This window comes from Cyprinus carpio, chromosome B7 (assembly GCF_018340385.1).
Source record: "Cyprinus carpio isolate SPL01 chromosome B7, ASM1834038v1, whole genome shotgun sequence".
NCBI lineage: Eukaryota > Metazoa > Chordata > Actinopteri > Cypriniformes > Cyprinidae > Cyprinus > Cyprinus carpio.
In genome coordinates this window covers 38,808,588-38,832,344 of record NC_056603.1, presented here as the reverse complement: position 1 = coordinate 38,832,344, position 23,757 = coordinate 38,808,588, and the positions used below count along the sequence as shown (strand labels likewise).

General features: G+C 35.2%; 1 protein-coding gene across 23 annotated transcripts in view; it reads right to left on the bottom strand.

Annotated features, from left to right (window-relative positions):
- The window catches only part of mical2a (microtubule associated monooxygenase, calponin and LIM domain containing 2a), a 57,016-nt gene extending 33,966 nt beyond the window's left edge, over positions 1-23,050 (bottom strand). For 4 of the 23 annotated variants that reach the window (XR_006155269.1, XM_042728567.1, XM_042728571.1 and 1 more), the window contains exons 1-4: positions 22,760-23,050; positions 9,000-9,355; positions 2,481-2,688; positions 1,298-1,414 (exon numbers count right to left, since the gene is read on the bottom strand). Coding sequence is in view for 19 of the 23 variants with exons in the window: in XM_042728567.1 (XP_042584501.1) it covers positions 1,298-1,414; positions 2,481-2,688; positions 9,000-9,260 (586 nt within the window). In the remaining 4 variants the exon portion in view is untranslated. Of the gene's footprint in view, positions 1-1,297; positions 1,415-2,480; positions 2,689-8,999; positions 9,356-12,089; positions 12,411-22,759 lie in introns of those variants that run through there. The other 19 variants (XR_006155273.1, XR_006155272.1, XR_006155271.1 and 16 more) reach the window with 13 other exon arrangements.
- Positions 23,051-23,757: the final 707 nt, after the last annotated feature.

The following is a 23,757-nucleotide window of genomic DNA, read 5'->3' as shown; positions in this document are numbered from 1 at the left end:
GATCTTTAAAAATCTTTTGAAACAAGATAGCAGAGCGTTGTGTAACGGGTGAACGCTATGCATGCAGTGTAGTCATAAAATGACATTTGGATGCGGGAGGGGAGAGTGACGTGGATCTGAACACTTTTCCATTGGCATTAAAGTTGCATTAACAACTCTGCAGGTGTTGTTTGGTTGTCATGGAAACAGCTATTATAGTGAGGCAGGAAGCACTCTATCCCTTCATCTTCCTGGTAATGACAGACCTGCCCAGAAAACCTTAAACAGCTCCAAAGAAAACGTTGTAATACAGAGACCGCAAAATCAAAAGAACCCAGATTCATCAAGATGAGTACAGCTTAACATTTCAATACTCAAGCTTATGTGGTGTCTAATACAGCTATGGGATATTAAGTGAATAAAATCAAAGTAGCGGGATATATGGGCATTCTGGTTATAAACAGGCTTAGAAAGCGTACTCAATAGTATTTATAATACCAGTGAAAAGACTGGACACACTTGACTGATTGTATTGAATACATGTTTCTTAATTAACAAATACATTTTAAATAAAATCTATTATGCTTAAATGCCTAAGTATTTAGTTTTAATGAAATCCTGAGTCCTTTATTTGACCCTCTAACTCTAGCACTCTCTATTCTAATTCTATTCTTTAAAAAAGAAAAAAAAAACCTTGTCCCTTTTAGACTTGAACTCTATTCATTTACTAACTGCTTGTTTTGGTTCATTCTGCTTTCTAAAAACTGGTCAGAAAGCATTAAATCACAAATTATTTTACTGTTATTTTACTCTCATTATTTATTTATTTTTAAATTATTAAATTATTTTCAATTCTGTTCTGATGAATATAATACACTTATTTATAATATTCGTATTTTTATACAAACATAACTTTTACAAAGAAGGGCCCCTAACAAATGGATCATAAAGGATTAAAACCCATTATCTGAACAAAGGGCAGCTACTTTGAAGAAGCAAATATATAAAATAGCATTTTGTGATGGCTACATATCCTCATATTACCATCTGTGTTGTTATCTTCTTTTCAGTAGCCAAAAACAGCAAAGCATGGCACTAGCAACACGAAGGTCATGGGTTCAGTTCCCAGGGAAAGCAAGAACTGATAAAAATGTGAAATGTGTACTTTGAATGCAATGTAAGTCACGTTTGAATAAAAGTGTCAGCCAAATTTAAATGTAAATGTTTACTATTCTAGAAGTAGCAATAATAAACACTGAGTAGGTGTGTCCAAACTTTTGACTGACATCTAGTCTGCATCTGGGGCCGTCAGTCTCACCCTCATTCTCCTGGTCCTCTGGAGGCTCCACCAGCTTCACGAACTCCACATTTACGTGAAACTCCACACCCAGAAGCAGAGCGATCTTCAGGAGCATGAGCTGGAGCTGCCGAATGCCTGCCAAACCCAGCCAGAGCAAGAACCATTAGCCTCAGAGTCACGCTAACACTGCCTCACTTATAAAAACACCAACCAGTAGAACTAACAGATGTGGGAACAGAAATATCGTCATTAGAGTGTCAGGATAGTATTTTCACTTAGTACTTCATCTTTTGGATAGTTCATCCAAAAATGGAAATTCTATCATTGTCTCTTTTCCATACAATGAAAATGGATAGGGACTGGGACTGTCAAGCTCCTAAAAGGACATTAAAACAACATAAAAGTAGGTAATATGACTAATGGGATAAATTCTGAATCCTGTTAAGTGAAATGATAGCTTTGTGTGACGAACAAACTGAAGTGTAAGTCTTGACAGTGACTGGTGGCCATCTATATTTTCTGTATGGAAAGAGGGAAAGAGCAGCCTTTTCTTCTGTATTCAACAGAAAATAAATTACAGTTATTAAATTAAATTGAGGTTGACAGAGTTACTTTATTTTATTAATGTATTGTTATAGTTGTTATTAATATTTTGATTTAGCTCTTATTTTTATATTTATCGTTTTCATTTTCATTTTTTTAATTTATAGCAATTATTTCTAGTAAAAATTTAATGCTTTGTTTTTTATTTATTCATGGTTTAATTTATTTAGTTATTTTAGTTATTTATTATTTTTTTATTTATTATTATTTCGTTTATTTCTCAGTCCAGTTAGTAATGTTAGTGCTGTAAATTTAAATTAGTTGACAACTCAAAATTATTTTTATAACATCTTTATTTCAATTAACAAATATGCTTTTAGTTTTAGTTAATTATGATAACTATAGTGAGTGAATGAGTTTTCTCAAATGACTTGAGTAGACTCAACTTATTAGGGTTTACAGTGTAGATTTTTGGGTGATATATCGCTGTAGATAAACACAACAAAGGTAAAATATACTGCATATATAGAAAAAAGAAGGGCAATCAAAAGAATCAGAAGAGGAACTAAAACATGACCACTGCTTTAAACAAGGAAGTTATGATAGGTTGCTTATAATATGATTAACACAGAGAATGAGGAGTTGCTTCAGAACTCACTGATGTGGTCTATTGCTCCAGCACAGAACTTTCCATAAAACTTCTTGGCTCCTAAGGCCCTGAGGTCATGAATGGTGTAGGGCCAGAGATGTAGGACGTTGTTCCTTGAGAATGTATCTCTCTTCTCTATTACCACCACTTTGGCTCCGAGGAAAGCTAACTCGATGGCAGTCCGCAAGCCGCAGGGGCCCCCTCCAATAATCAAGCACTGAAAGTTACAATCAGAAATTCAGAGAATCAGCAGGGTAAGAATTTAACCAAGGTCACTATTTTCATTTAAAAAACAGAAAGTACAGAACAAATGGGTGACTTTTGTTTTCATTGCTTTTTCAATTTTCACAAATACATATAAAAGAAGGCAATACAGATGTCTAAGACATTGCTTCCTCTCTAGTGCATTTTCTAATACTTTGTGTATTTTTCTTTATTGAAATTCAATGAGCCTATTTTACTCTGTGGTGAGCAAACAGTTCTTGCCATTCTTTCAGGAAGTATCTTAGAAAGCAGAAAATCTTAGCAGACAAGCGCAAAGAAAAGTAAGAACTATTGCAAATGTTTATCCAAGCACCACACAACAATCAGTGCCAATAACTGGAGGCGCATGTGTGATTTCATCAGCATTAACTCATATTTACAGTCCTATCATATCAAAGGTGTGATTCATGCATCAGGCTAGTATGAATGCATGAAGTCAAGACGTCAGGTTCCGGGACGTGTCTGAGAATGCCTGCTGTGGGTATGACTTCATCCTCTCTGGTTTAGTGATGAGAGATCACTTTTTATGTGGAGCGATGATCTTTACACAAATCTATTCTTGAGTCACAGAAAAGAGCCACGTATTGGACTCACATCATGCAAAGCTTTAGCTCATTTTCAGCCCAGATGGTGCAATGTGACTTTTTTTCTACTTGATCTATTCATTTCCTACCCCTCCTATGGTTTCCCACACACATAGCCAACTTCAGGATGGTTAATTGACCTCAAAACAAGGAAGCAGTAGTGAGGGCAGCTAGCGCTTCCTGTCACAGTGGGCATACAGCAAAAACTCTTAGCCTGTGCTGTGATCAATATTGTGACACGCTTGGGTTTCAGCCCCTCCTGATCCTGGATCTTATCATGTTTATGTAGACCTCAATGCCTGTATGGATAGTTGTCCCTGGCACTGTGTCAGTTGTGGCTATTTACAGATCTCAGCCTGCTAGAAGCACAGATAATTTCATTAAAATGCCTTTAGCTTTCATTAAAAAAAAATAAGACAGAGACTTAGACATTCTATGCTTAGTGTGTGTTTCAACCCTGTTACTTACAAATATGTGTGTGTGTGTGTGTGTGTGTGTGTGTGTGTGTGTGTGTGTGTGTGTGTGTGTGTGTGTGTGTGTGTGTGTGTGTGTGTGTGTGTGTGTGTGTGAATAACAGGGTTGAAATAGGAATGTGTGTGTACTGTTGAGCAACAGGGTTAATAGTATCAAAAGAAGTCAACAAAATGTTTATTTTAATGTAATAGGGTTGAATGTATCAATAGGCCTCCATGTCTGTATTTTTGAATAACAGGGTTGAATGTTTCAACAGGAATGTGTGTGTGTGTGTGTGTGTGTGTGTGTGTGTGTGTGTGTGTGTGTGTGTGTGTGTGTAACAGAGTATTAGTATAAATTGTGTATTTTAGTAACAAGATTGCAGGTATCAACTAAAACATGATTGTGTATTTGTGAATAACAGGGTTGAAAGTATTAATATTGACTCTATGTCTATTTTGAGTAACAGAGTTGAAAATCACCAGCAATTGTGTATTTTAAGTAACAAGATTAAACATATCAGTATGAAGGTTTTTGTGAATTTATGAGTATAACAGAGTTGAAAGAATCAATAGAAATTGTGTCTTTGAAGTAACACGATTGCAGATATTAACAAAAGTGTGTTTGTGTATTTGTGAGTAAAAGGGTTGAAAGAATCAATATAAATTGTGTATTTGAAGTAACAAGATTGCCGGTATTAACAGGAGTGTGTTTGTGAGTAACAGTGCTGAAAGTATCAATAGCAGTGCATAGCAGTAGTGGAGAAAGTATTGCAGTTGGAGGAATGCGTACAGAGAAAACAAGCAAGTATTAAATGCCTGAGGGGAGATCTGTTATTCATCAGTGCTGCAGGTATGAGGCTGGCAGACGCAGGTGGCCACTGCACTGTCTGGACAGGTCTGTCTCTGCACTGCTGCTTTTGATTACGCTGGATGGACCAGTTACTACCAGCACAGACTGACAGGCCAGGTGCACAGTTTCTGTTTGACTTTACCTTAACTAAAAGCCACAGAGAATGAACAAAGGCAGCCTGTTCAGAAAAGACAGAGAGCCACGCAACCACTCCAGGGAGAAGATTTACCATCCCCACAGACTAATGAAACGCTCCATCAGTCAGAGCAGATACGAACATAATGATAACTCTTTTGTTTCTGCTCATCCCCACCCTGAAACCGAGCAGAACAGTAGTCCAGAGGTGAAGTTTCCTGTTGAGTCAGCATGAAGCTGTTTCCTGTCCATCAGTGGGTGCTCGAAATCATGCTTTTTTTTGGTTGCCCATAGTAAAGACAAAATAACAAATGATTAAAATACGAATACGTTTTCTATTGAAATCAGGATTTACGTAATGAAATCAAATTGAGAGCAAATGGAATTTTTACTTGAGAAAAAAATTCAGAAGAGTTTCAGAAGAGATCTCAAAAATGTCTCAAATTGTTGTCAGATTTGAAAAAAAAAAAAAAAAAAAAAAAAACTTTGATGGACAGAAAAAACCTCTAAGAAAAGCAAGAAGATTTAAAGTTTCATGTAAAATCGGCACTTTTTATAAAACCATTCCTGAGCGCTGCATCTTGCGTTTTTAGGCATGAAGACGCATTCTGTGTGTGAACGACCCCTTATTGTATCTCAATAATCATCATACATTTATATTAAATTAATTTAATTTATAAATAAATAAATATATTAATTATTTATAAAATTAAAATAAAAATATATTAAATTATATTATTAAATTAATAAATTAATATTTATATTATTTATTTTTTAAATTAAATTAAAATTTTTATTAAATTAATTATATTATTATATTTAAATATTAAAGATTATAACTAATTAAATTAATTATAAATGTGAATATTTAATTTCCTAATCTATAAAAGAACATTAATAAAATTAAAATGTTTTTAGTGTGTCCTCTTTAAAATCCAGCCAATCACTGTACAGGCCAACGTCTGCTGTAAAATCTCATCACACCACTGCCACTTCAGGCTGGTTCAGCCTCTTTTATCTCATGGAAAAGTCTGCAGGACAGGAACTGGGAGCATAATGCCAGATGAGACTTCCTGGTGAAAGCCACGGTATGTGTTGAACCAACAGTCACTTTACACAAAGCCCAGTGGAACAGAGACCACCTCACTGCAGGACCAATAACTTAAACCCAGACACACATACTTATCCTGCTTCTAGCACACAATGTGATCACAGTTTGCTTCAGTAGTTTGCTCAATTAGACATCACACCACTAGAAAAAGCTGCTCGATGGACTGAAGCAGACCACCAGGAGAGCAGCCCAGATACAAAAGCATTAAGGCCTGTATGAGAGTAAAAAAAGGCAGACGAATCGGCTGATACCTCTAGTGTAATGGAACAAAGGTCCTGGTAATGAGTGTTAGCATATAATGCCACTGTATGATTTGTTTATTGCCCAAGTAGTCATGAGTCACAAAGTCACAGCTGTAAGCAAATGTCTAGCAGACTGCACACATGCTCAAACATACACAAAGAGAAGAACTTGTCTTTCCCAATGTGGAAAACAGTGCCTCTTCGCATGAGCTCACAGAGTCTGGGTCAGGAGCTCACACTGCTCAGACTGAGGAACGGCTCCAAGTATTTACCACAAAATCCGGTGGTGAAACCACTACACCACCCCTGAAAAACAGCCCAAAAATTTATGAGAAGAATTTAAAAGACACTTTTTGTGTCAACTTTATTTAACTGCTGCTCTATGTGGAAATCCATTTAAGAGTCATTCTGTGAAACAGATCAAACATTAATAAAATGCATTGTGCCATACCAAACTAACATTAAAAAAACACTATATATACTATATATTTGGAAATTCCCTTTGGGGGCAGTTTTTTTTTAAGAAATTAATGCCTTTATTGAATAACTATGGAACTGATCAAATATGATAGTAATGACTTTTACATTCTTGAAAATTACTTCTATTTCAAATAAATGCTCATCAAAAGAATCTGCGAGTTTCCTGAAAGTTTTAACAAAAACTTTTAAGCAACACAACTTTTTTTTAACTTTAATAATAAGAAGAAATGTTTCTTGCACACCACATCATCAAACTTAGGATGATTTCTAAAGGATCATGTGACACTGAAGGCGGGAGTAATGATGCTGAAAATTCAGCTTTGTTATCACAGGAATATTTTTTTTTTTTAATATATTAAAACAGAATGATTTTGTTTCAAATTTTAATAATAATTTATAATGTTACTATTTTTACTAGTGCTGTCAAACGATTAATCGTGATTAATCGTGATTAATCACATCCAAAATAAAAGTTTTTGTTTACATAATATATATGTGTGTGTACTGTGTATATTTATTATGTATATATAAATACACACACATTAAAAATATGTTATGTTTAAAATATATATAATATAAATTATATTAATATAAATATATACATATATATATATATATATATATATATATATATATATATATATATATATAATGTAAATATTTTCAAAATATACATATACTGTATGTGTGTGTATTTATATATACATAATAAATATACACAGTACAAACAAAAACATTAATTAAAACAAAACTAATATTTTGGATGCGATTAATTGTTTGACAGCACTAGTTTTTACTATATTTTTGATCAAATAAATGCAGACCACAAGAGAACAACATAAATCCATCAATACATCAAAAATTAAAAAAGAAATAATATTAATCAATATGTTATAAAAAAAAGACAGTGATAAAAAAAGAACAGCTAAAATTGTGTATAACCAGAATCAGCTATTCCCCAAAAACCTGTATAAAAATACAAAAAAAAAAAAAAAATTAAAAAATTTAAAAAAAAAGATACACATATATTTTATCATATTTTGCTTGCAGTGAATGTCTAAACTTTTAGATTAAGCCTCTGTGTTCTCTGCAATAAAGCCAGTATAAAACAATAAAACAGTTGAGCTGTCCCGCTGGTTGAAAAAGAGAGAATGAGCTCATATCCTGGACAGACTGTGAATCTGACAGACAGTTTGAGGCTGGTGAGCAGTGATATCGTGTCACTCTTCCTAAACCACACCTTTTTTTTTCTTTTTTTTTCTCCAACTCAACTCAAGTCACAATAGGATGAAGGGGGAGATGGTCTGTTATTCATCAGGATGTTAAAACACCTTTGCCTGTTTAATGTGCAGAATCAACTAAGTAAGCCATTTGAAAGTTGGCTTCCAGATGAGAGAAGACACTCTCTGTTGCTTTCAAAACATTGCTTTGTCTGTTTCAGCAATTCAGAAAGTCAGCCTCTGACTCAACCGATGGCGTGAGTTTGAGATGCAACAAGCTGTTGGTCTGATGAATGGTGATGTAAACATAGAAAAAGCTGTGTTTAAGAAACCCTAAAAATACAATCTAGTAAGGGTCCAATGCTTAATATGTGTATTTAAATACTCCTATGAACCATTTTGCAGCATACCTGGCTTGTCTGAACCAGTGCCATTAGGCAACACTGTTCTGGCTTTGATTAAAGTGTGCAGAACAGCCCTTCGTCAGGACTACTGTATATAATTACCATCTTTATTACAAAGAGGTAAATTACACTCTAAAAAGAGCAGCATAATTACGCTCCTTTACATCAGAAACGTTAGTGGGCTGTTTATTGCACATATGAAGTTGAACTTGTTAAATTATGCTCTCTTTGAAACACTTCAAACACTCACTAACAATAAGCTGAGCTTGATCTCGGAGAGAGAGAGAGAGAGAGAGAGAGAGAGGGGAAGTTCTCATAATGAACAAGACAGATACAGGTTTGGAAATGTACATAAGTTTGCACTATCTTTATAATTTTGCGATATATAAGCTTACGTGTCAGGTACATTTTGTGTATGAAACATGAAAAATTATCTGCAACTATGCATAGGGATATTATGACTCAAGTAAAAAGAAAAAAATGTGTGTGACTTATATAGCATGAGCAATAGTAGATGTTTGCTTCACCACACACCACAATTAAACTACAATAAAAGAGTCAGAGAGCACTTGTCTAATGAACAACATGTGTCCATGATGTTATATATATAATGATGTCATAGCATACAAAAATCATAGCCCAAAATCAGGGCAAATCTTAGATGGAATCTATAAACCACCTAAATGTTTGGTTTATAAAGATCTTAACAAAGGTTTTGCCAGCTCATTTAAACGTCATAACATATTCCAGTATTGTTATTGTCTTGGCTTTTTGCAAGCTTACCTTAATGCCCTCGCAGGCTTTGCCTTTCTTGTACTCTTTGTTGCTGGCTCTCTTGTCCAGCTTGCTCCAAAGGGCTTTGGCTTTCCAGCAGGTCACCATGCTCTTCAGGCCGCTGTAGAAGGTGCTGTGCTCCAGAGGGTCAAGCTCCAGGTAACTGCACATAATATTGAAGGCCTGCAGGGTGCTTTTACAGTCAGTGGCCTGAACAAAGTTCTCAAATAGCCGTCCTGACTGGATCTTCTCATCTTCGGCTTCACCCATCGTCTATTTTGCAGGAGTGTAGACACTGTGCTTGTGATATCTTGCTCCACTGAACAGCTACACCCACACTTCAGCCTCCTCACTCATGGTGAAATCTGAAGAAGAAAAAAAAAAAAAAGGAATAAAATATCTATTAATTTGAATATTAAAAAAAAAAAATGTATAAGGCTTGGCCATGATGCTCATTTTTAATTTTTTACTTTCATTATAATTTCTTAGAAAATAATAATAAAAATAAAATAAAATAAATACAGAATTTTTTTCTGCCAAATTAAAGTCATGTGATGCGACCAATATGAAATTATGAAAATGTCATTTGTAATGAAAATGCAAGGTTAGTTCACAGTGAAAAATGTCATATGATACACCAAAAAAGTATGATATACATAAAATATGAATTCATATCTAATTCATTATACAGGTAAAATAAAATATATAAATAAAATATATAAAACTTTGCATATTACTAGTGATTAAGATAAGACTGTATATTACTATTGATTAAAAATTGTATACATTTTTTTTTTTAAAGTAAAAAAAAAAAAACAATCTTTATCTTGCTTTTTACTCATTGATGTCATTGCCAGGAAAAAAACAATATAAAATGCAGTGTTTTTTTTTATTGTTGTTGTTGTTAATCCAACTGCAATTTAGGTTGCCATACTATACTATTGCCTAAGGCAGGAGGCCACACACACTGCAGAAACCCACTCCTTCAAATGTTCGTAATCTGATACATTAAAAAAGTACATCAACAACAACAGAAGATGAAATGTCTTATTTTTTTGACAGGCATGAAAAAAAGCAGAGCCTGTATCAGTTACATCTTAACAACGGTTTGACGTCAGATACATCGGATGATCCATCCACAGACTCTTACTGTTGACTGGAGATAACAGCTGATTTAACTAGACTGCCAGCCATGCGCTTTTGCAGAGAGCATTGAAAAAAAAACAGTTTATCTTGCAGCTTCGCCCTGCTGAACCGTGAACAGGACAGAGGTGTGCTTTTGCAGGCAGTTGGGGACACGTCGCTACCCTGGCAACAAACTCCACTGGTGTGTATTTTTAGTGAACTCCCTTATAAAATTTCAAAGCCCCTCCACTTCCTCAAGATAATAAACACACTTTAAAGACGCCACAAAACATAAGCACAATAAACCTAACACCACATAGAAAAGCACTTTACTGTAATTATACACACTCAGTCTGTGAATATTTCATTAGATACAAAATGTCTAAATGTTCATAATATATATCATGTCCTTTCTGTTTCTATATGAAGGTGCCTTGAAAGAAGACGTGGTAGGTTTGTAATACTAGACTCATTTTACTCCAGAACATATTTTTCTTTGGGACAGGACATCCCCTTGATTTTGTGGTGAGTTAATGTCTAGTGGTATAAAGGGAAAGACAAGCATATTTGTAGATATATTTTTTTTTTTTTTTGCTCTTTTTATATATCTTTTTCTTCCAAAGGAATCATTATTGTATGATTTCCTTCTCGTGTAAAGCACAGGAGATATTTAGCAGAATGTTCAAGCTGCTCTATTCTATACAACAAAAGCAGATGCTAACCAGAGGACAAAACATTATATCTTGATATTTCTGGAATTTTGTCAGTAATGATAATCAAATCTTATAAGATGCAGAATAACACTATAGGCTGTTACCAATCAAATGAAATCAGTATTTTTGCACTACAGAAGTAGCACAAAAACTGTATCTAAATCAGCATTTTAGTTGCACTGCAATTACAACTTCATAAATAATGATATGAGATGAATGTATTTTTTAAGAAAATTATGCTTGTAAATATGAAACAAAAACCACAAGCAGGTGTCTTGATGAGTGAGTCACTGAATCATTCAAACTGTTTGTTCAAACAGCTGATTCGTTTAAGAATGAAGCAAGTGACTTAAAAATGGATCACCGAATCACTGATTCGTTTAAAAAAGCAGATTCCTACAGGAACGAAACCACACTGTGTGTTGCAAAGACACAACAGCTATGTGTCTAAAAATGGTGTCTAAAATGTAACTTACAATATTGTATTTTTGAATAAAATCAATATCCCATTTTGCAATCATGCTTATTTGGGAAAAACAGCATGTGTGCTTGTGTGATATTGCTTAACTATATCGCAAAGGAATATAAAGGACAAAAACTCACCATACTGTATATAGAATTTATGACAATCTAACTGCATTCTGTATCCCACAGTGAAAGCATGCAATCTCAAGACGTGCTTGTTTTGTTTATTGCAAATTGAGTTACATTTGTATCGCAGACAATACATATTGTTCACTCTTACTGCCAAGCTTCATAAAGGACAACACCATGAAAAGTCGTAGGCCTTTGTGTCACAGTTGTACGAGGGAAGAGTTGAGGCTTGGATCTAGTTGAAGAAGTTTAAACGAATAAACAAAGAATGCAGCCCACTTGGGGAAAACCGCAACAGCTTTTCAAACAAATGCAAAGACAACAAATGACAACTCAAGATAAAAAGGCAACATGGAATAACAAAAAACTAAACTAGACACAGGTGAACTCAATCTTTCACTAAAGAAACAAACCAAGTGTTTTAGTAACCAAGGGAACTGAGGAAACAGGAAACAAACACAAAAACCACAGAACCAAATAAACTTCAAAATAAGAGTTTTTAGAAAGAATAACACAAACAAGATGTGACTATATGATAGCTAAGCATGAGTAGTAGGCTAGAATTTAACTCTGTATTCCCAGAAAAATCCTAAGGCACTAAGTTTGACTATGCAAAAGCTTAAACATTAACAAACACGGGCAGCAGTGGATGTATCTCTGCAGTTACCTGAATATTTCAGTGCTTCCATAAAGTCCTTCTCTCCCTCTTGTTCCTTATGTATACATATCATTAATAATGTTATAAACTTGCAGTCAAATATCCACTTCTACTGTGAGACAGACAAATCAGTCTGCATTATAAGGCATGATGGCAGTTGTAGTGAGGCCAGAGCTCAGTGCCGGGTGTGTTTGTAGGACACTGTTTTGCTAGCGGTGGTCTAAGTGAGGGGATGTGTCAGCTCTTGTCATGTGGGTGTTAGATGAACTCCTTCTGGAGACAGACGCGCTAACACTCGCGTACACTGCATTCCAGCAGCCAGAAGCCGAACATAGTTGTACCTCCACAGACACTTTTATTTATATGAGTGTGAGAACAGGCTCTGCAGAGGCACTGCAACGGACACAACTGAAAAATATGAGAAACACCTTCAGTGTACTGGTTTGTGTTTGTATAATGCACCTGATTAAGATATAATGGTTTCACTGCATTAAAAAGTTGTCAAATCATGTGATCTGCATACCGTAAGAGAGCCAAACTGACTTTAAGTTGTGTCACTTCCTTCTGAATATGTGACATTTTTATCGATATGTTCGGAATTAAATAATACTTGCTTAAAGGGATAGTTCACCCAAAAATGAAAATTCTGTCATTAATTACTCACGTATGCATGCTGATATGTTGTTTACATATTAGATCAAAGCGTAAACAATGTAAACAAAGTATCCGCTTACATACGTTGTTTACGTATGTGATATTCTCCAAAATAGCACTTTATGGTGACGTGGAGAAGACAAATTGTTGAATGAAAGTCGTGAAAGTCGTTATTTTTGTTTTGTTTGCGCATAAAAATGTTCTCGTAGCTTCGAAAAATTATGGTTGAACCACTGATGTCACATGGATTATTTTAACGATGTCCTTGCTACGCTTCTGAGCTTTGATCTTGTTAGGATCCTTGCTAAGGGAGGGTCAGAGAGCTTTCGGAATGCATCAAAAATATCTTAATTTATGTTCCAGAGATGAACGGAGGTCTTATTTACAGGTTTGGAACAACATGAGGGTAATTAATGACATCAGTAATTAAAACATCATTTCCATTTTTGGGTGAACTGTAAGGATAATTATATTAGCGTCCACTCCAATGGCTGATAATGTTATGTTACTTTAAATGCTCACACTCTTTAAAGTTTGCTGGATTCTGATTGGCTGTCAATGTTTTTTGTACATCAGCTAAAAAAAAAAAAACATTCTGAAAGTGATTCAAATGTTATCATTCCTCCGTGCCATAATCATTGTAGTTTTTTGTGGACTTTTTTCCAATTTAATAAAATTTTTAAAACTGTTATCGTTATAGTTATCGTCTGCAAAGTTCTTGTACAATTTGTATTCATGTTGTTTTTATGCAGTTTTCACAATAAGCTATCCAGGTTTTCAATGCATTCACAAAATGTGCTTACTATGCACACAGTTCACATACTGCAGAAGTAATAAGAATACTATGTTAGTATGCTAATCCAACATATCCAGAGACTTTCAGTTGTATTATTTTATTACTAAAAAGCTTGTGTTAAAGCATCATAAAAATGCAACCGCTTCGCCACAATAGCAGCTACTGCATCCAAACCCAGAGCAACTATAATATGTGGTCATTGTAGTATGTCTGCTTGCAAGGCTAAATTAAAATGTGTCAATAACTATAACTGTGCGGCTGGCATGTCAGGCTTCACGGATGGAAGAAAATAGCTATTAGATCCATCTGTAGAGGCATTCCTCTTGAGCAGTGAAAGACAGCACACACTGCCCCTCCGTTTGCTCTTTCAGCTGAATCTGCATTATGCAGACTTGCATACCATGACTTCACCATCTGACAGAATGGAAAGGGCCACCGTGGCTAGACGGCACTAACCCACAGAACACCAGTAAAATGTGCACACATGCATGCACACATATCCCTGCATGCACACATGAGAGGGAAAAAACATTACTGGGAATAATTGTGGAAGAGCACTTATTAAAATGCTATCAAGTCTGCCCTTTAATGTGTTGATGGGAATTCCAGTGATGTTAAATATATCCTACAGTAATACCTCTGCCCCAGATGCCGTCTATTTCTACTTATAAATTTCAAGTTGCATTATGAATGAATGTGAAATTTTATTGTAAAAACAATATTGTAACATTTTAAAAATATTAAAAAATTTAAATAAAAGTTTTCTATTATGTCATTTAAAAAAAAATACTTTTGAGTGTGTATTTTTTCATCAGGTTAGATATTGATTATTAATCACTCAAACCACTTTCTCTACTTATCCTTCAGTCTCGCATATCTACTGTACCATATTTGTAGTTTTTAACACATTTATACTTGTGTTTGTAGTTCTAATCAAATCCTCATCCATCGTGCAATGGTTTGTGGGCAATATTAGCTATTAGAATGTGCACAGGTCTGCACTTTGAATTTCCAATGGAAATAGTAAACCATCGGGGTACCTTTCGGATACTCATTTCAACATTATACAATTTGGGACACACTAGTTTTAATTTTGAATACTATTTAGGATAGACAGTATGCACATCGGGATAAAGAAACTGTCTTGTGGAGGGCTAAGTTCCCATCATGCACAGTGACTCAAATGCATAATGAGAAAGACTGAATTACCACTTTTTATTCTTCTACTCAGTACAGTTAACTACTTTGAGCATTAGGGTTTACAGAGATATATTTAAAAGACAATTATGGTTATTAATCATATATGAGACACTGATTAGTTTTCATGTTTGGAGCCAATTTGATGAACTTAAGTCACAGTCCACACCCTTTATTACATTAAAACTTTGTATCTGATTTTATAGCGGAAAGAGTCCAGTAAGACACAGTCTGCCGGCTGGCAAATGACTGCAAGAAAAACAGATCCCAGGCATGAAGCGTGCAGTTTGCTGTTGTTGCTGTAGAGAGCTTCCAGCTATCAGACCAAACAAAAGGAAGCTGATGTCAGTGAGGAAACAGAGGGAAAGCTGGGAGCCGAACGTAACGGACTTAATTGCCACCCTATACAAAGAAAACCAGGAAGGAACCCCCATCTGATAAGCAGACATTACGCCTGTTAGCTGCATTGCAATCTCAGAAAACAATATTTCCCAGCATCCCTCATGGGCTTAACCTTTCCCCACGGTGCAAACACGCATTCAGTGTCTCATACTTGCAGTAAAGACACTGCTTCACTAAAGACTGACAAAACAAAAGAAAGCCGTCTTGGACAGAAGTGCAAACTGTGTGTTATCTAAGTGGCCTCAGTGAACGTCTCATGAGAAAGTCATTAATTCACACAGAAGTGAGAGTGCGAGACAGAGCAGCTGAGGGCCATCTAAGAGGTTGCCTGACCCTTTCCAGAAGGAAATTTATCTTAGGACACTCATACAAGTTTGGCAAAGCACTCCGGAGAATAACCATTTGAAGAGATGATTATACAAATAGCTTTATAAGCCTCATTCCTTCAGTTTGAGAAATAATATGCTAGTGAATATAACTAACAAAAAATTTAACATAACAGTAATGATAATTTTAAGGGGGGAAATACTCAATAACATAACATGAAAGTGAAAAAATGTCAAAAATATTTTTTTGCATTATCATTGAAGTATTATTGAATTATGCAACCCGGGCTCACTTTAAACATAATTAATAATCAATTAATAAAGACTGCTTGTCAATTACTAAAGATTTTTTGTGCAATACTATGTTATGACCTCAATGCATCTCTGTACCATAGTGTTGCCTCACAGTGCTTTTACACTCTTAAAAAATAAAGGTTCCAAAAGGGGGATCTCACAGCAATGCCATGGAGAAACTAGTTTTGGTTCCCCAAAGAACCTTTCAGTGAACAGTTCTTAAAAGAACCATTTTTTTCTTAGAGTGAAGAACATTTTAATAAGCTTAAGAACCTTTTTCCACTGTAAAGAACCTTTTGTGGAATGAAACAGTTCCATGGATGGTAAAGGTTCTTTGTGGAACCAGTGAAAAAGAACCTTACATGGGATTTCATAGCAAGGTTTGCATCACATTTTTAGAGTGACATCACAATGACCTTTGAGATTGTTTGGAGGATATCAAATCATCACACTGCTTGATGCAGCACTGGATTCTGACACCTAATAAATGATCTTTAGTCAGGACAAGCATTGATTCTGTAGACATTAGGATCCTGTAATGGGCTCTGAGGATCAACTTGCATTACAGCAGGGCAGAAATAGTGAGGCAGAAGAATTGACATGTGAGCAGACAGGCTCAGAATAGACAAGTCTCATGTTCCAGGAGAAAAGAAAAACACATGGCCAGGCAGATCAGCTGCTACCTGTAACAGGCCACCTGAAGCCCACTGTGGCCTCCTCACTTGAGACCAGTAGATGCCAGAATCCCTTTGATGTAGTCCCAATCATTTAGATAGAGAGAACTGAAAAATTATATTTCAACAAAATAAGAAAAATTTGGACATGAAAATTCCATTCTGTTCAAAAGTTTTCACCCCCTTGGCTCTTAATGCACTGTATTTCCTTCTGGAGCATCAGTGAATGTTTGAACCTTTTTTAATAGTTGTGTTTCAGTCCCTCAATTGTCCTCAGTGTGAAAAGATGGATCTCAAAATCATACAGTCACTGCTGGAAAGGGTTCAAATATGCAAAAGATGCTTGAAAACTGAAGAATCTGCAGGATCTGGTGGATTTTTCTGAGGAACAGTGATCAGTTTAACTGATCAGAACAAACAAGGGACTCATGAACAACCATCACCAAACAAAAAACAAGTTGTGGATCATCCAGGTAACCACACACAGTATTAAGAACCAATGGTTCCCAAACTTTTGAATGGTGTTATTTTAATAATTTCAGCTATTTTTTTTTTTTGTCTTGTGGACTAATATCTTACTCAGGACTGTACTAAATAAAAAATAACATGCGATTTTGTATAATCTCTCTCTTTTTTTTTTTAATAATTCACATTTTCAAAGATTCTGCAAGGGGTTCCCAAACTTTTGCATGCCACTGTGTATATATGTAGCCTAAACATTGCAATAAAATAAAACAAAATAAGAATTGTCTATTTTGACAAAACTATCAAAAATTATGTTCAATTCGAAGCAAGTTTTGTACATTTAAATTTTGTGGTACTTATCTTAAACTTGAGTATTCTGTTCTGTCGAATCAGTCCAGTCACATTTATTTATATAAAAAAAATGCTTTACAATACAGACTGTTTCAAAGCAGCTTCACATTAAAATAACGATGTTAATGTTCTAAACTCATCAATTATTAAACAAATGTAATTTATGTAAAGTAGCTCTATAAAAGACAATAGTGTCATCATTCGGCTTAGGTCAGTTCACAATTCAATAACTCACTTCAGTGTCGATGTTGTAAAGTTAGTATCATAATCCAGCTCAATTTAGTTGCTCAATTTATTTGAGATTTTGTTCTCAACCAGTGTCAGTGCATTTAAATTGATGATATTACGTAATATGAATTGTCTGAGCAAGCTAAAGGTGATGGTTGCAAGGAACCAAAGGGACCAAGTTCTCCTAAATGAAGCATAATACAAAAAAAAAACATGACAAAGACAGTCTTATCTAGATATACAGTTAGCCAGATATTAGTGTTGATGCTTTTGTGAATCCTTCTTGCTGTTCTATAGAGTCAAAAGCATCTTCACTACAACCATATTGTTTTTCAGCAAAGTAATTGTGAGTTCCTCCAAAGATCATGCTCTCATACGAGCCATTGCAAACATAGGTATCTGGTTATTAATGAGACTTCATTATATTTTTAATTGAGTCTTGCACATATTCATCCATCTGGGTGACCTTTACAAAACTGCAGAACAGGAAGCGTGGACTCATGAAAGGTGTTTTTACAGGGGAAAAGAAAAGGTTCACAGGTCTAATCTAAAACAGGGCTCCAGTCTGACGTCTGTGCTTCATGTCATGTTTTTGATCCAGTTGCCACGGAGACCCTAAATATTGTGTTAAATGTGATGTATTTAAATGCTTTATTGTGCTAGTTGATGATGAGCTCATGGAGAAATGTTGCTTTTATTTTAGGATGATGGCTTATGTAGTGTGTCCGACTGCACAGTTTAGAAACCGTTTACAAACTCCCTGAGCGCCAAACTTGTGTTTAAATCAAGCTTTACTGAAAGCCACTAATTACAAACTGAGACGGCGCTGCCAGTAGATGCACTTTCAATCCAACACTGCAAGACAGAATGTCTTCAATGATTCATGAAACGCTAAGAAAGCTGAATTCATGCCAACAGTTTTAACGTCCGTCAAAAAATGTAAACATTTTCTGCCCTTACAAATCACCACCACAATGTTGTGGGTGGTTGCCAGGGAATTACTCGTGGTTACTAGGGTAACTACAACTTTTTATCTCACAATTCTGACATTTTTTATCAGAATTGCAAGTTTATATCTCATTATTCTAACTTTCAGCCTCGGAATTGTGTTGTAAAGTGTTATAAAGTCAGAATTGCAAGATATTAACTCGCAATTCTGACTTTTTTCTTGCAATTCCGAGGTTATGTTACCATTAAAGTCAGAATTGCAAGAAAAAAAATCAGAATTGGGAGTTTATATCTCACAATTCTGAATTAATTTTTTTTTTTTTTGCAATTGCAAATTTATACCATGCAATTCTGAGAGAAAAAAAAGTCAGAATTGCGGGATATAAACTCGCAATTGCAAGAAAAAATGTCAGAAATTAGTTTTTAGAGTTTAGATTTTTTTTGCAATTGTGAGTTCATATCTTGCAATTCTGAAAGAAGTTAGAAAATCAGAATTCCGAGATATAAACTTGCAATAGAGAGAAAGAGATTACATTTCGCAATTCTGATGTTATTTTTCGCAGTCGCGAGTTTATATCTTGCAATTCTGATTTTAAAACTTCAGATTGCAAATTTATATCACACAATTCTGAGAAAAAAGTCAAAACTTGCATTGTTATATAAAAAGTTTGTTTGTTTGTTTGTTTTTTGTCAGTGGCAGAAACAGACTTCCATACAAATCCAACTGTATGAGTTACTTACACACTAAATAATTATTCATTTTAGGGGTTTGTTCAAATCACTAGTGTTGGATTCGAGTCCACCTTGTCTAGTCCTAGTACTTAACCAATTGAGTTTGTGTGGGAGACACTCATTAATGTATTTTTTATATTAGTTTTATGCTCTTACTCATTTTTTATCTTTCATGTTACACACAACGCAAATTCATCTGTTCTCCAAAATGTCAAGAGTCCATGTCATGTTCCAGTACAAGTCCAACTTCATTCATAACCGCAGTCTGAGTCCGAGTTGGAGTCCCAGTCCCCCAGCTCTACAAATCAGTAACGCTAAGTATGAAGTAACAAAGGTTGCCAACTGCCATTTTTGTGAACACACCAAATAAGGGGACATCGTTGGCCAGAGTTTAAACAGATCAGAGTATAAAAACAAATTTATAAGTATAGCAGATGCCCAACATCCAGATTTACATACAATCTGATCGTTTTCATGTCCTGCCAAAAAGCATTCTTTCCACACTATTTCTGTGCTTACATCAACATGGCAAAGCTCCTCAGTAGAAATTCCTTATTTAACAGTAACACATGGACTAACTTCTGACAAATGAGGGTGTTGGAGTATATAGTGTGCAGGACACACAACTGGCAGACGATACTGTATCTTCAGAGGGATGCTGCACTACTGCACTGTAGCGGCCAACAGAACGGACCGTTATTGAGGGAATGAGGGACTGTTAAAACAGGAATGTACAGGATTTCAATGTGTCTGTTATAAGAGTGTCAACTGATTTCAAACTGAATCATTTCACTTTTATTAACTGCTGATTAAATATGCAAGCCTGCAAAAACATGAAGATGGTACTTGCTTGAATTGCTCTGACGGAATAACTTTTTGTCATTAAAGGGTTACTCTACCGCAAAATGAAAATTTTGTCATTAATCACTTACCCCCATGTCGTTCCAAACCCGTAAAAGCTTTGTTCTTCTTCGGAACACAATTTAAGATATTTTGGATGAAAACCGGGAAGCTTGTGACTGTCCCATAGACTGCCAAGTAAGTAACACTGTCAAGGTCCAGGAAAGTATGAAAGACATCGTCAGAATAGTCCATCTGCCATCAGTGGTTCACCCATAACATTATGAAGTGACGAGAATACTTTTTGTACATGAAGAAAACAAAAATAATGACTTTATTCAACATTTTGGCAAATCTGTGCAGTACGCTGGTGGCGTACTCTCTTCTGTTCTCTTCTGTACGTTCGCCTGCGTACTGCTCAGATTTGCCAAAATGGCACTACACTGATTTGGAGAGACACAGAGGAGAGGAATTGTTGAATAAAGCCATTATTTTTGTTTTCTTCATGTACAAAAAGTATTGCCGTTGCTTCATAACGTTACGGTTGAATCACTGTTGGCAGATGGAGTATTCTGACGATGCTTTTCATACTTTTATGGACCTTGACACTGTTATTTATTTGGCAGTCTATGAGACAGTCACAAGCCTCCCGGTTTTCATCCAAAATATCTTAAATTGTGTTCTGAAGACGAACAAAGCTTTGACGGGTTTGGAACAACATGGGGGTAAGTGATTAATGATAAAATTTTCATTTTGGTGTGCAGTGACACCCTTTAAGAATTGCACTATTGTTATGTTTGAACTTTTGATTATTAGATAGTAAAAAAAAAAAAAATATATATATATATATATATATATATATATATATATATATTATAATTAGGAAGTGTGAATCACGTTCTCATGAGGGAAAAAGATGTTTTCAGTTTTGTAAGACAGGAAGTTATTGCTCATCCACAGAGGAAGATGAAACTGTTTTGCGGCTGCCTTGTTCATCACAAATCTCAGTTAAAGACCAACCTTCACCAGAGTTTAAAACTACATTAAGACTCAAAGTCTGTATTTATAATATATCATAGAGACAGGCATAATATCTTATAATAGAAATTGAGATACATTCTAATGTTTACTACAGTATGTTTACATTTTTTAAAAATAATAATGTGGTACTGCAATTGCAGTTATTTACAAAAAGACATAACTGACACTTTGTATGCATTATAATGTATTATATTTACACGTTTCAAACGCCACTCTTAAAATTAATGGTTCTGCAATGGTTCTGAGATGAACAGATGGGTTACAACATCAATATTTTGCTTGTTTGTCATCTCCAGACGGCAAACTTCAGGTTGAGTGCAAACAATGGGGTGTTTAAAGTCCAAAAGGTGAATGTGCTGAATATCCAAAGGGTGAATTTCCAGTTTCCCAATATTCACTGTCTGGAATATATTTCTAGAATTCTCATTGAGATCCGGACAAAGAAAACTGTGTGAAAATCGAGTAGTGTTAAATATACTAAACTTCACACAAGTTCAAGAGCAGGTTACTGAACAAGCCACTGATTCCTTGAAGAAACATTAAAGGGAGTATTATCTTTCTCACACTGAGAACAACCAATCATTCATCTCTCTACCTCCTCTCTCTCTCTCTCTCTCTCTCTCTCTCTCTCTCTCTTTGAGACAGAGCAGTTGCATTTTCAACAAAAAGTTTAGATGAGTCTTAGAAGGTCCAAAAAGAAAAGCTCAAATGAATAAACATATAAAGGGAAAATAAACATAACGAACATACATACAGCTTATTTAAATTTCATATGTGATACTATTTCTAATGAGTGATGTAACAAGATGCTTTTTTTTTTTTTTTTTTTTTTTTAAACATATTTCATTCAACATACTGGCCCCAAAGAGTTTGGACACTTTTGGACACTTAAGTGATAATTAAACGTGTCTAGTTGTTCAGTGGAGACACAATGGCTTCTGCAAACAAATAATGCTAGGGCTTTTCTCAGACCTTCACTTTTTTTTATTTATGTAATTTATTGAAACAATATTGTTTTACCATTTGATCAAACTTATTTATTTTCCCTGAAAAGTGGGTTATAATGTAGCTATATTAATACATTTCAAGTGTGAAAATACCTTTGGAGTCTCTACTTCATCTCTCTCTTTCTGTGTCCAGTAATTGACGTAGGCTATTATATGCATTTTGAAAGTGTGCAACTGCACCCTTAATAACAATTATTAAATAACAATGCAAAGAATGCCAATTAAAAACAGGTCAGACGTTTGAATAGAAAAGGAGAAGCGAAGTAGCTTCCTCTTCTACTGACCATAAAGATGCCCTAAACTACTTTAATCAAACTTACTCAACTTAATTAGAATAAAAATACGTGTCAGATAAAGATCAAGACAGCTGATCGGCTATAGATCCGTTGTCAGCGCCGGTAGGCTACGCTTCGTCAGATTAAATTATCAATAAATGAACCAGACTTATTGACTCCGACAGCCTATGTTTTGGCGGCACTGATTCAAAATATTTACACTACAATAGGCTACATTCAAAACGTTTTACAACAACGATATACATTAAGTAGCCTATGTTTCTGCAGGTGAAGCTGAACCGAAACAACCTGTCATTAGAACTCAATGGAAAGAAATGATTCTGATCAACAGAGGAAAATACAGTAAGCGATTCAACAATACTCTCCTCACATAATACAGGATCACAAATACTCAAAATAACTATGTGAAATAAGTAAGAGGCACTTACTTTGTCCTTCAGGGTCTGGAGGCGCAGACACAGCAGTGGTGTGACAGTCAGTGAGTCCGTCAGAAGTGGAAGGCAGCAGAAGTGCGCTCGTGTGTTGATCTGTGAGTCAGTGACTGTAGCTGCAGGCGTGTGTGTCAGATCCGCAATCAGTTTACTCTTTCACAAGAGACCAAATATACTGGCTGTCATCCACGGTTCGAGCCAATAAATAACGTCTGAGGACATGCGAAGTTGGGTTTCCTATTGGCTCTGTGCATTTTATAGTGGTGGAGGCAAAAGGCTGTTTTACATAAAATCACTACAGCGCGGTCTAAATTAGCAACCTGATGACATAATCCAAGAATAAGGTATTTCACTCGCCTTATAGACTTCCGGAACAATAACAGGTGATAGTTCATACTTGATAACGCACTAGGCTACATGTAAGGACGCAAAGGTGAACAGTAAAGCACAGAACCACTGATAGCATCTATCATTATCAGTGAGCTTATTTTATTATTATTATTATTATTAGCCTATTATTGTAACTATTTCAACTGTTTAAGATGAACTCTTCCCTGCAGTGATATTAGCTGTTTAGACGCTGAACGCCTTCTAATTAAACTCAAATTTAGACAATAGTGCCACCGCGTGGATTGAACACGCAGTTTGTCCATCAAATATATATAGGCTAGAAATGGTTAACGCAAGGCAACAGATGATTGTTTTTGTAATGGGTGATTAAAATCGCTTCACGATTCAAAAAGTCAGCATTAATTGCGTTCATGAAAGTTCGAAACGAATCACTCTTTTAAGTCGGATCTGAGATTAAATGATTCATTCACTAATTGAACTGAATCGGTTTACCAGTTCTGACTGGCCATAAAATAGATTGCTAGGTTTTCATGTACTTTAAACACATATTTTACATGAAAGAAAACCACATTCTACAGAACTTAACTGAACAGAACTATTACTTTTTAATGCAAAGTAGCCTATAGTGGTGATTCATTCAGTGA